The 17,896-nt window shown below is 41.6% G+C and overlaps 1 protein-coding gene across 1 annotated transcript; it reads right to left on the reverse strand.

Annotated features, from left to right (window-relative positions):
* Window positions 1–11,851: 11,851 nt before the first annotated feature.
* On the reverse strand, window positions 11,852–12,724 carry LOC100280556 (60S ribosomal protein L27-3). The gene has a single exon (XM_020539317.2). It carries the CDS (start codon window positions 12,546–12,548, stop codon window positions 12,135–12,137), a length of 414 nt encoding a protein of 137 aa, XP_020394906.1. The 5' UTR covers window positions 12,549–12,724; the 3' UTR covers window positions 11,852–12,134.
* Between the last annotated feature and the right edge of the window lie 5,172 nt (window positions 12,725–17,896).

Below are 17,896 nucleotides of genomic sequence, written 5' to 3' on the forward strand. Positions count from 1 at the left end.
ACGTGTCCCGCGCAGATCGCGCGGCCGACCGTTGGCCCGGCCGACCGTTGGCTCACCGGACAGTCCGGTGCACACCGGACAGTCCGGTGAATTATAGCCGTACGTCGCCGGTGAATTCCCGAGAGCGACCACTTCGCTCGAGCTAGCCTGGCGCACCGGACACTGTCCGGTGCACCACCGGACAGTCTGGTGCTCCCAGACTCAGCAGAGTCTTGGCTGCTCGAGCCAAGCCATTTCCAATTGGATTTTTCCTATTTCCAGCACTTAGACACAATACATTAGTCCATAAAACAATGTACTAAGTCTGAGAAACATACCTTTATCCTTGATTTGTACTTTGTCCACCTTTTTACACTTAGGCACTTGTGTTGGGCACTAAACCACCAAAATACTTGGAAATGGCCCAAGGGCACATTTCCCTTTCAGTATCTCTTCTTCTCCTTTCTTCTCCCCTTCTTGTCGTCGCCCCTGTCACTGTCACTAGAATTAGGACATTTTGCAATAAAGTGACCGGGCTTACCACACTTGTAGCAAACCTTCTTGGAGCGGGGCTTGTAATCTTTCCCCCTCCTTTGCTTGAGGATTTGGCGGAAGCTCTTGATGACGAGCGACATTTCCTCGTTGTCGAGCTTTGAGGCGTCGATTGGTTGTCTACTCGGTGTAGACTCCTCCTTCTTCTCCTCCGTCGCCTTGAATGCGACCGGTTGTGCTTCGGACGTGGAGGGACCGTCAAGCTCGTTGATCTTCCGTGAGCCCTTGATCATAAACTCAAAGCTCACAAAATTCCCGATTACTTCCTCGGGAGTCATTAGTGTATATCTAGGATTACCACGAATTAATTGTACTTGAGTAGGGTTAAGGAAAATAAGTGATCTTAGAATAACCTTAACCACCTCGTGGTCATCCCATTTCTTGCTCCCGAGATTGTGCACTTGATTTACCAAGGTTTTGAGTCGGTTGTACATGTCTTGTGGCTCCTCCCCTTGGCGAAGACGGAAGCGACCGAGCTCCCCCTCGATCGTTTCCCGCTTGGTGATCTTGGTTAGTTCATTGAGTAGGGTTAAGGAAAATAAGTGATCTTAGAATAACCTTAACCACCTCGTGGTCATCCCATTTCTTGCTCCCGAGATTGCGCACTTGATTTACCAAGGTTTTGAGCCGGTTGTACATGTCTTGTGGCTCCTCCCCTTGGCGAAGACGGAAGCGACCGAGCTCCCCCTCGATCGTTTCCCGCTTGGTGATCTTGGTTAGTTCATCACCTTCGTGCGCGGTCTTGAGCACGTCCCAAACTTCCTTGGCACTCTTTAATCCTTGCACCTTGTTGTACTCCTCCCTACTTAGAGAAGCGAGGAGTATGGTTGTGGCTTGGGAGTTGAAGTGCTCAATTTGCGCCACCTCGTCCTCATCATAATCCTCATCCCCGACAGATGGTACCTGTGCTCCAAATTCAACAACATTCCATATACTTTTGTGGAGTGAGGTTAGATGAAATTTCATTAAATCACTCCACCTAGCATAATCTTCACCGTCAAAGGTTGGCGGTTTGCCTAATGGAACGGAAAGCAATGGAGTATGTCTAGAGGTGCGAGGGTAGTGTAAGGGAATCTTACTAAACTTCTTGCGCTCATGGCGCTTAGAAGTTACGGAGGGCTGCCTTCGGTTAACCATTGCTTTCTTTATTGAACCCAATTCTTGGTTTTTTTATTTGCTAAGTGTGAACCTTTGGCACCTGTATAACTTATACACTAGAGCAAACTAGTTAGTCCAATTGTTTGTGTTGGGCATTTCAACCACCAAAATCATTTAGGAATAGGTGTAAGCCTAATTCCCTTTCAGCCACGACATCACATGCATAGGGCACTAGCACCTCTCCGACAGCCACGTCGACATGTACATAGGGCTCTGGCTCCTCTCTGCCGGACACGTTAGTATATTGCTACACCCCCCATTGTACACCTGGACCCTCTCCTTACATCTATAAAAGGAAGGTCCAGGGCCCTCGTACAAAGTGGTGGCCGCGCGGGAGGACGGGCTGGCAGACAGGCTCTCTCCCTCTCCCTCGCGAACGCTTGTAACCCCCTACTGCAAGCGCATCCACCCTGGGCGCAGAAAAACACGAAGCCGCGGTTTTCCCCTCTTTGTGTCCCGTCTCGCGCCGACCCATCTAGGCTGGGGCACGCAGCGACAATTTACTCGTCGGTCCAGGGACCCCCCGGGGTCGAAACGTCGACAAATATGTATCCTAATTAATCTAGATTTAAACCTCACTTGTCGGCATGTGATATCATGTCTGGATTTTTCACTTTGTCAAGCAAACTTTCATGTAGTTGTAACCATCAACAAGACTACTCATGTAGTTCAAGCTATCTATTCACCTACTTAAAAGTAGATATATAAAGCTTACTACAGCTGGAGTTCAATCACTAGGGACATGAATGAATTGTGTTATTTGTTGATACGAATTATCTGATAGTTAGATACTCAGGTTAGTGTATAATTTTAGAACATTGTAGTTGGTATATATTTGTGAAGGCGAGTAGGCTATCTTGTCATGATGAAAATCTTGATTCATTGGGTACCACATGCATTCCTTTTTCCAAGAGAAATATACATTTATGATTTATATTTAAATTTCTTCCCCTAAAGTCCATATCTCAATGTGAGCATTCCAGTCTCTAACTGTTTTTGTTATATCATTTCATTTTTCAATAATAGTGAATTTGTTTGTGAGATATAGTCCCTCACAGTGGTGGATCTAGGCTTTCTTCAAGACTACGACCTCTAAGAAGCTAAGAATGTTGTACGATAGACATAACAAGATGAACCTGTAGTAGTGAACGAATGAAGTTCTTGTGGGCTCTAAACCTTTGTTGGCTTAAAATGGTAATTTTGTTGTATTCTTTCACATGAGATAATTTATGCCAAGCTGAACAATTGTCGTTTATCTTAGTGCAAAGGATGTTGGAGCTGAAGTTAGCGTCTATTTCTAATTTCTAGGTTTCTGTGTTTCAATGGCCTCTTATAGGTTGAAGGATGTATGCATGGAATAGACCTTAGAGAAAGCCTTTGTGCAATAGGCTAAGGCTGACCAGCTTGCTAAGGTTCAAATGCAGGTCGGTTTGCCTACTAAGCATCCACAAAATCTCATTATAAGTTCCGAGAAGGCCAAGTCAATTTTTAGGATATTGCAAAAGCTAGGTTGGAGAGCTCCCTTGTTCAAGATTTTGTCTTGTTTCTGCAGAAGGAGAGATGAATTGGTATGACACTAAATTCTCCTTTATATGCTCCACGAAAATTCAGTTCTGTGGAAAAGTAATGTAATGGCAATATGTGTGATAACTATAAATTTCCAATTGCAGCTTTCATCTCTGCATGACATGATGGCATGTGACGCAGCGGTCTCTGCTCCGCAACCCTTGTCATGGCCTGGAGTTGGTGTTTCTAGGAAGGGGCACAATTTTATTAGGGTAGCTACCAGATTTGAGGTCCCTTTTTAATGGACGAACTTGGTGTTGTGGACGACAGCTGCTATTGTAGCTATGCGCATACATGTTTTTCTATAAATGCTAGCTCTGCAATCACCAAAGGAAAACACAAGAGCAACTCACCTAGCTGCATGGCTGTTGGAGGGATCCTATATTTATGAAGGAAATAAAACATTAAATACGATTTTTTGTTTCTATACATGCAATTCATTTCCTTTCATTGCATATTCTTTCCATCATAAATTCGTGTGCATACAGCTGGTAGCAGATTTTTACGCAGCATACCGAATTGCATAATTATCTACATAGTGTAGCATATTTAGTATCAGTATATATCATAAAATGGTCATTACGAGTTTTAGTTGCATGTCTGTTGCAGTGATCCTAAATTTATGGAGGAAATAAAGCCTTTAAAATAGAAACCGATACACATATCTTTCCTAAATTTACGCGTAGAGATGGCAATGGGTAAAAACCCGCTGGGTATTACTTGCCCAAACCCATACCCGCGAAGAAAAAATACGCCCGTTAAAAAACCCATACCCATGACGGGTATGAAATTTTGCCCAAACCCATACCCATGCGGGTTTCGGGTACCCAACGGGTTTCCCATACCCACTAACATCAACATAAAAAATAATTCATCATGTAAATGACAATCAATACATTAATAAGCTAGCATAAAAGGAACAAGTGATAACTAATTTTAGCCTAAAATTTGTTACATGAAGTTTATTTCAATTAGAACATATTTAATTAATAATATTATGAGACATATTTATAAGGAATGTTGATTTTAAGGCGGGTTTTAAAAACCCATGGGTTTGCGGGTATGGGTAGTGGAAGAACGAACTCGTACCCACGTACCCGTTGGGTTTCCATTTGAACCCATTAACAAACCCATGGGTAGAGAAATTGACCCAAACCCATACCCTAATAGAGCAAAAACCCACCGGGTTTCGGGTAGCGGGTACCCATTGCCATCTCTATTTGCGCGCATGTCAGGGAACGTGTTTGACTCATGCATGCATTTTACCATAATTTTTGGATCTGTATAAAAATAGAAACTGCATGCATGCGGCTGCCATATTTTTCGAATCTGCCATAAAAATAGGATCGTAATAACAACCTACCAGAGCTATCAACCTCTCACATTGGTCAGATATTTACGCTTATAATTGAGAGATTTTATGTTTAAAACTTAAGGTTTTTACGCTCCAACCTGGAGATGCGTCCACCAGTGAACAACTTGCTAGATTTTTTTACGCAGTGTACCGAATTGCATAAATACCTACACCGTGTAGTATAATTAGTATAAGTATAAATCATAAACTAGTTCTAATGTGTTTAGCTGCATGGTTGTTGGAGAGATACTATATTTATGAAGCAAATTAAACATTAAATACGATTTTTTGTTTCTATGCATGCAATTCATTTCCTTTCATTGCACATTACTTTCATCATAAATTTGTGCGCATGCAGCTGGTAACAGATTTTTACGCAGTATACCGAATTGCATAATTATCTACACAGTGTAGCATATTTAGTCTCAGTATATATCATAAAATGGTCCTTTCGTGTCTAGCTGCATGGTTGTTGCAGCGATCCTAAATTTATGGAGGAAAAATAAAGCATTTAAAAATAGAAACCGTCACACATTTTTTCCTAAATTTACGCGCATGCATTGGATCGTGTTTGACTCATGCATGCATTTCTTTTTTTGCGCTAACAGACGTGGGGCAGGTGGCGCACCCGACAGGCTGGTTGGGCGCGCTGGGTTGAACCAGTTTGTAGGGACAGTCGACTTAAGTTTCCTTTAACTATTGAAAGCTCAGTGCTCCCGTTATTCCTACCCTATATATATATATATATATATATATATATATATATATATATATATATATATATATATATATATATATATATATATATATATATATATATATATATATATATATATATTGTCGGGCGTCCTTCTATTCCCCAAATCATAATCATCAACAACCTCCCTTCCAATCCGCGGAAGCTGGACGGGCCCAATCCCTTTAAGCTAAGGTCAGCTCTCGTGTCTTGTCATATCCTATCTATAGCTTCGTTATATCACGTCCAACAAGTAATAAGCAGTGCACTCCGCACGCATGTGAGTATTTATCACCAAGCTCGGCGTTATAATCTGTGGCGCCGAGCTCAGCCACGTAGATGCCAGCGCAGCATGAAATGTCCAGCGTACTACCTACCTCGGCGCTGTAGTCTATGGCGTCGAGCCATGTTACATCGGTGTCATAGGCACGTCGAGCAAAAGAGTCCAAAAATGACATTAAGTTATTCAGTGGTCCAAACGTGAATTTGTTTCGTAAAAAGAGTTAAATTGCAAAAAAAAATCGGGTGATCTCATGATCGACGCAAAAGAAAACATATCATATTTTATTCAGCATGCAATGAAAATTATGTACTCCCGTCCAAAAAAATACTCTACTTCATTTTAGACTAAATATACATTTATTAATTAATCTATAAATATAGTTTATATGTTTTCTCAAATTATTATCATTTGAATAAATGTGTATAGGAAAAAAGACTTAAAACAGATAAGGCCATGTTTGGTTTCAATTAGTCCTAGGACTAAACTTTAGTTCTAAGACTAAACTTTAGTCCCTACATGTTTGGTTCTAGGGACTAAATAGATTCTAAAGTCATTAAATACATTGTCCAAAGACTCAAATGCCCTTAGTATATACTCATAATATTAGTTATTTATAAAAAGGGTAAGGGCAACATGATAATTATGGGCTTTTAGTCTCTTTTAGCACCTATGTGAAGAACTAAAGACTAAATCATTTTAGTCCATATTTTAGTCCTAGTGTTTGGCAAAAAAAAGACTAAATAGGACTAAAAACTAGAGACTAATTTTTAGTCCCTCTAACCAAACACCCCCTAAGTCCTACTGATCGAACATGCACACGTTGACAGTATAAAACCCTTGATACAAAACGACTGTCAATTGCACTACTAGTTCTATGTACTCTCTTGTGCTTGATATCAAGTGGTTGAGCTCGTGCACCATCTACTTGACCTATTGCAGACCCGGACCACTTTATAAAACTTAAAGGTTACTTTAAACAGTCTCTAATATATTGTGCGGCTAAATATACCGCTAAAACAAAATATACCACAAACATAGACTAAAATATTACTTACTTCAATTTAGCATCTAAAAATACAATAAACTTGATAAACAAATATAAAAGTACCTAATTAGAGACGATTTGGTCGTTCCCCGCCTCTAATAACTTCATCAACATTAGCACGTGAATTTGAACCTACACATTGCAAGTTAAATATTTGTATAAAATGAGACATACAACATGACAATCACAATATAACTAATGAATGCAAAAATGTATAAGTGAGCCAAAAATATAGCACAAAAATGTATAACTAATTTGCAAAATCAGAATTACCCCTCACATCAACAATAAATATATCGTGTTGATGAATCAGTTCGTATCAAAGGTGTAGAAACCGGACAATAAAACGATCTCAATGTTTTTTTCTTTTTCAATCTTTGATTTTGAATTTTTTATGTCAATCTACGGTCTACCCATCAGTCATAGAAACATTTAACAATCTAGTATTTAGCTTGTTGTTCACTAGTAAAAAAACCGAAAAAATGAGAAGTGTGCTTACTGTTTATTCAAAAGTGGCGCCCGACGCTGGCCATGGCCGCGCGGGCCGCGCGGCTGGCAGCCTGGCAGAGCACGGAACAATGCTGGCAGCCTGGCAGTGGCAGAGCACGGCACGCGCACGCGCAGACGCGCTGGATAGCGCCCGACGGCAGCACGGTCAGACGGACGCAGGAAGCTAAACGCGGTGCTCTCGTTCCCTGGCGGCGCAGGAAGCAGAACGCAGAACCCTGTTAGGGTTTTTTTGACCAAAATCTCTACTACATATATAAAATTGTTTTTGGGCTATGACTCGGGCCACGACCCAGGTGGCCCAGGCCCAATATCCGCCCCTGGTAGACCACGTCTTGCCAAGCCGTAGGTGACGTGACACGGCGACAGCACAGCTAAGATTGTCCGCAGCCGCGTCCGCCAGCCATACTCTCCCCTACCACTGTGGCGCTGTTCCTCACTCTGTTGCTGCATCGGTCGTCCCTACACTTGCCTCTACGCGCTACAGCTCTAGAGAAATGCACAAGAACAACGCCAGATGTGGCGGGCTGCAAGCTGCCCCCTGCCCTCGAAACCAGTGCACGACGTGGGACCTCTTTTAATTGTTAGTAGAAGAAAAATTGATAGTAGATAAAAATTAGTATATTAAATGATATTTTATGGTTGTAGTGAGGTATAGGGGGAGAAAATAGGGAGAACCGCTGCGGGAGATGAAAAAGTAGGGGATGAAATATTGATGATGTGACACAAAAAACGATATAGGGGTAGAAATTTAGGGGTAACAGCTGCAGATAGCCTAAGATGATGAGAAGTGGGCCACATACCAGTGGCAAGAAAAGGCGGGTATGAACTGATTTTCCTACGGTGCGTCAAACCAACTTTTTTGCTTTCTTGTCCTTTTTTGAAAGATTTTTAGTTTTTCACAACTACGTCCTTCCTGGTTTGAATTCGGAAGATGGACCCTTACCTTGGTGCCGTTATTATTGGTGTCGAGGTTACACGTCTCGGTGCCAATATAAATAGCGTCGAAGTACCTGCTCACCGTGCAGATGTAGTGCTTATGTGGCCAGAGCTCGGCGCCAACCTCGTTTTTATTTTCCAACACAACGACCGACATACATGCAAGCAATAAAAAGGATCAAGTAAAGCTCCACATTTTTGGTGTGCCAAGACCCTGCTACCGTATAGACCCTTCTTTATGGTGCAGCTGTAGTACTCGTCCGGCGCCTACGCCTCCTTTTTCCTTGTTTGGCCACGCACTGCCTATCCAATCCCGACCAGCTAGCTACCCAGTACCAGTACAACTGTACTGTACACATGTATGCATGCTCTGCTTGCAGCCCCAATGGTGGTATATGCTGATATGCGTGCATGCATATGCATCTATGGGCTATGGCGGGCTTAAATTATAAAGGTTCAGTAGATTATGTAAAATAGATAATTTGTACTGTTAATAATAATGTTTGTAAAATGGAGTTTGAAATATGGAATAAGATAAGATAGATGCGGGAGACATTCTAAAAATATAATTCTAATTGAAGTCACTAAGTCAATTAAAGTAAGGTTTGGCTATAATTATGTAAACAATATTAATGTTTAATGGATATTAATGTTTAAGGCTATTTGCAGCGGTTCCCCCTAAATTTCACCCTTATATCACTTTTTGTGTCACATCATCAACATTTCATCCCCTACTTTTTCATCTTCCGCAGCGGTTCCCCCTATTTTCTCCCCCTATACCCCACTACAACCATAAAATATCATTTTCTAACTATATTCATCTTTTATTACCATTTTTCTTCACTACTAAATTCCGACGAGCACAAAAATCGAGTTTGAAGGGCGCTATAGTGGACCGCTGGATCTAGGGTGAGAGAGAAGCGCTCCTCTCCGTAGCAGGCTTCGTAGAGCTCACCGCTGCGCGCCGAAGTGGACCACTGCAGCCCCCAAATGCACTACAGTGGTAGGGGAGAGGGACGCAAGCGTCGGCGCTGCGCATAGCCTAATGGTTAGCCACACGTACATTGCTATGGTTTCTATATATCATATAAGTAGATCTTACTTCAATGTAATATATTTATTCAAACATTATTATATTTGTTCAAACATTATTATAAGTAGACCTTGCCGGCTGTTTTCGTGCATGGAGCGAGATGTTTGCCATCCTCATTGTGACCACACCTCACGTCAGATCACTCTGGACAGTTTGCAGCAAGAGTTGCCATTGAAAATGCACGAGCAGTACAGGAGTAAATAGTAAAATAGAAAATTAAAAAATGAAGCTAGAGCCGTGGCAAAGTTGTCATACCAGCAGGAGACGTAAGCGCCAATTTAACGATGAAACCGAGATTATATAGATGGCGCCGAGGTAAGGATCTATTTTCTGAATTCAAACCAGGAAATGCGTAGTTGTGAAAATCTTTCTCAAAAATGACAAAAAGCAAAAAGTTGGTGCGTCAAACTGGATGGCAACCAAACAGCGAATCTGTGTTGTGGCAAATACCGGTGGCCAACCAAACAGCTTCTGAATAATCTCATCGTGCACCTAGCAGTTATACGAATGGTAAAGTTCATCCACAATCAGATTATTCTGTGGTGTGTATTATTGGAGTAAAACGACCAAAGACAATGACCTGTCAGTGCCACCAGTGTGTAATGTTCGAGTTATTAAACTGCAGTACCAAATACCAAATACTTATATATTCGTCAACAGCTTGGCACACACATACAAATATCTAGTGAAACTGAACTTGCATAGATTTAAGCCATCCTATTCGCTAATCTATCTCTCTTGTAAAGATAAACCCCACTACCACTTACTCCCTCGACTTCCTCTCCCCGAGGCCAATAGGGCTGGACAAAATGCTCGTGGCTCGCTAGCTCGCTCAGTTCATGGTCAGCTCGGCTCGGCTCGTTCAAATTTTTTCACGAGTTGAGCTGACATTCTAACTCGGTTCGTTAACGAGCCAGCTCGCGAGCTAAACGAGCTACCATATTCTAGCAAAACGAAACTATATGCATATCATTCACAGAATATATATATATATATATATATATATATATATATATATATATATATATATATATATATATATATATATATATATATATATATATATATATGAGGTGTCTATAGTCTATGAATTAAACTAATGATTAATGAACTATATCTATGTGTTAATTTGGTCTATACAAATATAATTATGGGTTAAACTGATGAACATGTATGTGAATTAATGAGTGATGAATTATGCTAATTTGGTGTTATATTGACGTGGTTTGTGAAACTATGAGTATAATTACTATTTTTTATTGTTAAATTAGTTTGAAATTAACTAAAATAATTATTATGTACATTTTATTTTTTTTTCCTGCTCTGGCTCGCAAGCTAAACGAGCCAGCTCGAGATCGTAAAAGAGCCGAGCCGAGCTGACTCTGTGGCTCGTTACCTTAACGAGCCGAGCTAACTCGTTAGCTTAACGAGCCAGCTTGAACTGGGACGAGCTGGCTCGTTATCCACCCCTACAGGCCAACCTCTCTACCGTTCCTCTAGTTGTTCATGTTGTTTATTGTCCATGTAACGCCCGACGCCATTTCTATTGAGTAGTCTTGTTTTAAGTGCAAATAAAAATAAAACCTTTTTCTTTATTTCAATCTATTAAAAATAGTTTTCACCTTGATTAAGAGTTCATAGTTATTATATTATTAGAAACTACCCAGATGATTAGATAACGTTGTAGAATGTTATACAAATGATTATGTATTGTTGTAGAAAGCTATAGAAAACGATTAGGTGTTTCTTACTTCTCGACTTGTTTATATATGTAATAATATCATATGTGTACCATTGATAATTTTCTCTAGGACTAGGAGCAAAATGAGTGCAGCTTGCTTGTTTCAATCATGTGTCATGCCGCGGTTCTGAAGCCGTTCGGCTGGCTGGTTGGCTAAAATGAGTGCAGCTTGCTTGTTGTTAATCATTTTGTTTTCCCCCTAAATTTGCATTATTTACTTCGATGTAACGGCAACAGAATACAATTTCAATCCACAGACTCAAAGGTAGATTAGACTTAAAAGAACGGAGAAAAGGGAAACCATTATTCTCAACCATATATGTGGTGTTTAATTTCTTGGCTTCCTCGCTTGCGCCACTTCTTAATTCTTCCATTCATTACTCAGATATATGATTTTATTTTCATTGCGTAGTAATAATTAATAGCACCCATGGAAGATATTTATCTTCTGTTGGGGGTCCCAAACTATCTTGGACTTGGATCATGTTTCTGGGATGCAGATGGATTGCTCTCAACAGTGGGATGAGGCAGGAATGTCACGGTTGAGATTATTTTTCATATGTTCTACTAAACTCTGCAGTGATGACTACACCAGGAGAGAAATTCTTGCTATAAGGGTTGATTTGATGACAAGGGATCACGGGAGGATTGGAGGAGATTGAGGGTTAGTTAATTTCTCTGTCAATCCCCTCCAATCCTAATTTCTTCCTCAATTCCCTCTAATCCTTCCGTGATCCCGGGTCACCAAATCAGCCCTAATCGATAATGGAAAGCAGGAGACTCATGTAACAATGTCCTAGAATGCCTATTTGAGCGGACAAATGACTATTTGAGTGGGCAAATAGAGTGAAGCAAGATTTTCCCTAGAAGTATCAGCAATGGCATTACTTTCATAGGCTACTATAACAGTTCACGATCAACTCAATATTAAAAGTTTACAAACTAACCAATGGGATAAATAAGATTGTAAATGATATTCGCTGTTAATCCTGAAGACATAAATTGAACATTCATCAATTCAGTAGGACTCCAAGACCAAACATTCGAAGTACACACGCACAATATACCTGAGAGCCCCAGGACTAAACACGAAGAAGTCTTCATGGCAATACGAAAAGAGACATGGCTTGGAGTGTGTCCCATACAAGAAACCGACGGTCACCATTCGGGACGCCGACCATCTAGAAGCGGAGCTTGGTAAAGAACCACCTGTTCTTGCCGGTCTTGAACCTCTCCTCGAGGCGCGCCTTGGCGGCCTTGCATGCGGCGACCTTCTTGTCGCGGGTGGAGAGCGCGTCGGGCCCGCCGGTGGCCACGTCCTTGAAGTCGACGTCGAGGGTGTAGCGGGTGGGCATGAGGTGGGTGAAGTTGACGAGCTTGATGAAGCACTTGACGCGCGACTTCTTCGCCGTCTTCTTGGCCGAGTCCCTGCGGACCACCTTCTTGGGGTACTTGGCGAGGCCGGCGACGAGGCAGTGGCCGTAGGGGCGGTCGCGGGTGCCCTCCTCGAACACGCGCACGATCACCGCCTTCCTGCCGGCGAACCGGCCCTGCAGGAGGATCACGGCCTTGCCGGGCTTGAGGAACTTCACCATCCTCGGGTGCTGGTGCTGCTGCTCCTGCGCCGCCGCCGGGAGTGTAGGGGTTGGGAGATGGGTCAAATCGGAGCGCGCGGGAGGCGGGGAGCGTTATATAGGATGGCGGCACTAGGGTTTCTGGAGGCTGGGTTTCGGCTGTTGGATCCAGGATCGGACGGTGGTGCCGCGCTCGGGCTTCAGAGGTCGTGGTGATGGGTCGGATTTGGGTCCGATCCGAGGCTGTCATCTGGGTGGAGGCCCAACTTGAACCCCTACTGTTTTTTTCATTAACTTACTTTTACAGGTGACAATCATTTCGTTCCTCCAAACAGTTGTTCATCTTCTTCAAAAACTATTCTTCTGGACCAGTTCTAGAAGAGATGACGAGCCATGGCATGTGTAAGGGCAGCTTTAGTACCATCAGTTCACGTACTGCGAACTTAACAAGTTTAATTTGGTTCGTTAGCCCCTGCATTCTGTTGTCTGTTCATTTGTTCATTGGTTGGTCACAAAACAAATTACCACTCTGTTCGTACGCGCGAAGCTCTGCTCCATTCACTACACTACACCTCTGTAAAATCTCTGCCCTCATTACTGCCCTGCTACTCTATTGGAGGGGACCAAACCAGCCCTTAAGGTAGCGTTTGGTTCTAGAGACTATTTGGACGGAGGGGCTCTGTTTCAGATTTTAAGGATATAATGACTCTGTTCTATGTTGTTGGCAGTTAGAATAGAGTCGCTCTATTTTTTGTTTGGTTTTAAGGTTAAGTAGAACAGAGCGGCTAGATCCTGTGTTTGGTTCTAGAGTTCAACAAAACAGAACTTTTTATTTAAGCGTGAATTTCTATAAAATTTCAAACATCCGGCCAAGATTAAAGTGCACTATTTATCACTATTCATCCGAGCATCCCTTATGCCTTTCTTCATTGCCGCACACGGAGCAAGGAACCAGTGAGGAGCGAGGCGCTCAGGAGCCGTTAGACCAACTCCAGCAGACTCCCTCTCCGTATCCGTATTTAACACGGCCAACAGTTTCTCTCTCCTCTCCGTATCCGTCCCCGTTTCCAGCAGACTCCGTATTTGCACTCCGCATGCAGTCTATGACAACTGGGGCCCGCGAGCAGGAGGGGGCGCATGCAGTCTTGTGCGGAGAGGAGAGAGAAACCGTGGAAAAGGGGAGTGCAGGTACACGGCGTGTGTTTTGCGGAGACGGATGCGGAGGCTGCTGGAGAGTGAAATAGTGACTTAGAGCGTGTATAATAGGGATACGGAGTGGGATAGCCAGTGCTGCTGGAGTTGGTCTTAGGTTCGGTCGATTTTACGGAGCCACCAGATACAACATCTACAAGGAATATTCTTAAATTGGAGTGGCTCTATTCATTTGGAATCGAACCAAACAACTTCAACACTGGAATAGAATGACTCCATCCTGTTAAACTCTTGAACCAAACACTACCTAATATAACCTGGATCTTCTGCTTGCCTGTCGTTCCCCATTCAGTGCAGTTCCCGTCAATCTTTTAAGTGCTGGGACTACAGTTCGAAGTTTCCGTTGCCCTCCCATTCGCTTGTAGGTGTAGAGGAGCTTCCACCATCACCAGCACCCAGCGGCTAGCTTGTAGCCATAGTTTCAGAACGTGATGATTCCATCAACCACAAACAAAGATGTAGGGGAAGTTAGGCATGAGAGGGATCGGGACAAAGACATGCAAGATTACTGCAAACATTGTACCAACCAAATTTAGCTTTTCCATCAGCACCTTTCATCTCTAATCAATGCGGGAGTGATGCTCGTGATTGATACAATTCCAAACTAGCAACATGACTGAGACGTGGTTATGTCGTCGACCATGCCTAGGCGAGATGTTGTCCCTCGCACGCTTGCTCTCGGTCTCCTAGCTCACATCTGCCTTGACAGTTGCTGGGAAATAAAATAATTTTTTTAGAAAATTAGTGATATCTGATATAGGAGTGGATATGTAGTCTTGCTTTGTATTATGTTTGCTTCCAAGTCACAACCACCACCTATTCTCACAATTCCCAGTTTATCATTATATTTAACTCTGGACTTTATGAGAAACAAAATTCAGGTTAATCGTACCTTAGCTTGTTACATGAGGAAAAAATAATTCTCTGCTTTTGTTCATAAGTTTATTGAGTAGTAGTATTTTTTAGAAAAAGCTTGTAAGTAATATTTCCTAAGTACACCAAACATAGAGATTATTGTTGAACATCCGCCTATAGGTGTCTGTAGTGGTTGCTCATTGCTATGTTCTAAGGCACAAGGAGAAATGGGAAAGTCAATCTTTGATAGGAATATGTTGTAAGGCACAAGATGATTTTGTATGACAGTTATGGATATTATAAATTATAGGATTCCCTTTTATTGTGCATATGGAAATATATGTATGTGGGACGCTAGTGGACGTACTCTAGGATCGAGCGTAAAAATCTTCAAGTTTGAGCAAAAAAAATTCTCGCTTTTGACGTAAATATCGAGGCAACGTGAGAGACGCATTAATAATTCTAATGTGTTGTATTCATGATTGTAAAAATCCTCAAATTTAAACATAAAATAGTGTTTAGATATAGTGTAGATGTTGATTCACTACTAACCAACAGTCTCCCACGTCCATGCAGCCATGCATAAACCAAGAGATTTAATTATGAGAGTTGATTGGAGGATTTAATTAGATGAGTTGATTAAGATATTTGATTTTTTATGGCAGCTATGGACACCATCAACAAGATCATTTCGTTCCCGATGTTTCTTCTTCCTCCAACAAACAGTTGTTCATCTTCTTCAAGCCTCCTCTAGCACTTGGTTCGAAACCCTCAGCCAAATACTATTCCTTTGGGCCAAGTCTGGAAGAGACGATGAGTCATGGCATGTGTAAGGGCAGATGTAGTACTGATTGTAGCCATCAGTTCACGTGCTGATTCGGTTGTATGTCCATTCGTTGGCCACAAAACAAATTACCACTCTGTTGGTACTCGAAGCTAGCTCCAGGCAGCTGATGGCCAGGCAACTACTATCTATTCCATTGAAGGCAGACGACCATTGCTGAGTTTTTTCAATTCCACAGTGTAAATAAATCTACATGTAGAGCATATGTGTAGTTATAGCAAAGACTCATCCATGGACCTCGCAAATCAGAAGCAGTAGTGCATACGATCCATCTGTCAGGCATGGCCTTGTAGTTGTAGTAACAGCAATAGCGTCAGTCCTCCCTCGTCCATCTTGCGCTTCATGTTCATTATCAACGACCCCACATGCCTCACCTTCAATTCAATCTGCGTTATCTACACCTCTGAAAATCTCTGCGCTCATTAGTCTTGTTGTGTCGTTCCTCCATTCAGTGCAGCCCCGTCAATCTTTTAACTGCTGGGACTCAGTTCGAAGTTTCCGTTGCCCCTGCCCTCCGATTTCCTTGTAGCTGTAGAGCTCCCAGGAGGACCGTGGAATCAGTGCAAGCTGGTTGCTTCTCATCCTCTTCTGCTTCCACCCATCAGCAGCACCAAGCTGTTTGTAGCTGTAGTTTCTGAACGCGGTGTTTCCATCGACCACATAAACGTACGTACGTAGAGAAAGTCGTAGTTTAGGCATGGCAGGTATCAGGACATGCAAACCTGCTACAAACATCGAATCAACCATACTTGGTCTTCCCTTCAGTAGCTAGTTCATCTCTGATGAAGGATGGAGTCATCCCTGATGGAATCTGCAGCCAGCAGCGAGATTGCACCATGGTAGTGCCCAGGGGCGGAACCAAGATTACAGTATAAAGGGGGCCGACCAATTCATCAATAATATATGGTGAAAAAACATTGTATAATGTTATTAAACTTAAACACTTGCATGGAATAAGAATTCTAGTTCTTTATAAATTATCTTAGTACATGAATCTATTTTCTAGCTAATTAATATATTGAACTAAAGTAGTGTTACAGTAACAATAACAAAATAATAAAGTTAGTCATATTTGGATCTAATTTTGTAGTCTATGCGGACGTTGTGGCTGTGACATGTGATTCTGATAATCGATGTTGTTGGGCTGTTGGGACTCATTCTGTTGCTTCGCATGATCACCTTCTCTCGACTTTGGTTGTTGGGCTATGGCAGAGACAAGTAAAGTGGTCGATCCGAAGCTGTCCAGCCAGATGATAAGATAAATCATAAAAGGGTGATGTTTAGATATCAACGTCTGCAAGCGAATTAGGTTTGACATCTCATGTCATTGATTGATCATTCAACAAATATTTTATCTTATAATCTTTGTCTCTTTTAAACTTTGGTTGTCATATTACAATAAAGTTATGAATCATATATCGCCAACCACTATATTAAACATGCGATTAATTATGATGCACAAAATCTAATATATATATATATATATATATATATATATATATATATATATATATATATATATATATATATATATATATATATATATATATATATATATATATATATATATATATATATATATATATATATATATATATATATATATATATATATAGTCTACACAAAATATATATGTGTGTATTCCACAGCCTTGGGCGGGGCCATGGCCTCTGCTGGCCCCCATTAGCTCCGCCCCTGGTAGTGCCGACCATGACCACGTGATGTCGTGTTCATGATATGATTGCTTGGTAGAGCGTCACAAACAGGGATGCTAGCCTTCCCCATCATCGCATCTACTCAATTGGCAGTGATCGGCTTACGGTCCCAGTCAATAGCAGACATCAGCGTCTGGAACGAAGACGATCCATCTTCCAAACTCGTTTAGGCCTTGTTCGTTTGTGTCGGATTGGTGGGTCGGAACGATTCCTAACCGGATTATTTCTCTAATTTATATAAACTTTGATTAATTGGAACAATTCCGGGTGCAACCCGACGCAAACGAACAAGGCCTTACCCTAACGGGTCTAAACCGCCTTCGTGTCTTTGTTCTTGTCTGATAGCTAAGACGGAGATGGGACTGTATACATTGTCTTGCTTCATTTGCGTTGTGTATCAGATCTGATAAAGATCACAAAATTCGGTTATATTGCATTATTATTACATATGGAAAATGTGTTCTTGAACGCAGCAACCATATATTCTCATAATTCTTAATTTAACATTATATTTGACTTTATACTTTATGAGAAACAAAATTTAGGTTAATCGTACCTTGTTGCACGGAAAAAAATCTCTGCTTTTGTTCATAAGTTTATTGGTAGTGCTAATTTTTTAAGAAATGTTTGTAAGGAATATTTCCTACAGTACACCAAACATAGAGATTATTGTTGAACATCGGTCCATAGTATGTCTTTTTTCCGCGTACATGTGCCCATACACAAGTTTTTCATTAAACGGG

The sequence above is a fragment of the Zea mays genome, chromosome 6 (assembly GCF_902167145.1).
Source record: "Zea mays cultivar B73 chromosome 6, Zm-B73-REFERENCE-NAM-5.0, whole genome shotgun sequence".
NCBI classification, from domain to species: Eukaryota; Viridiplantae; Streptophyta; class Magnoliopsida; order Poales; family Poaceae; genus Zea; species Zea mays.

Coding starts and splice junctions, on each gene's coding strand:
- LOC100280556 (XM_020539317.2), bottom strand. CDS start 12,548: ATGGTGAAGTTCCTCAAGCCCGGCAAGGCCGTGATCCTCCTGCAGGGC.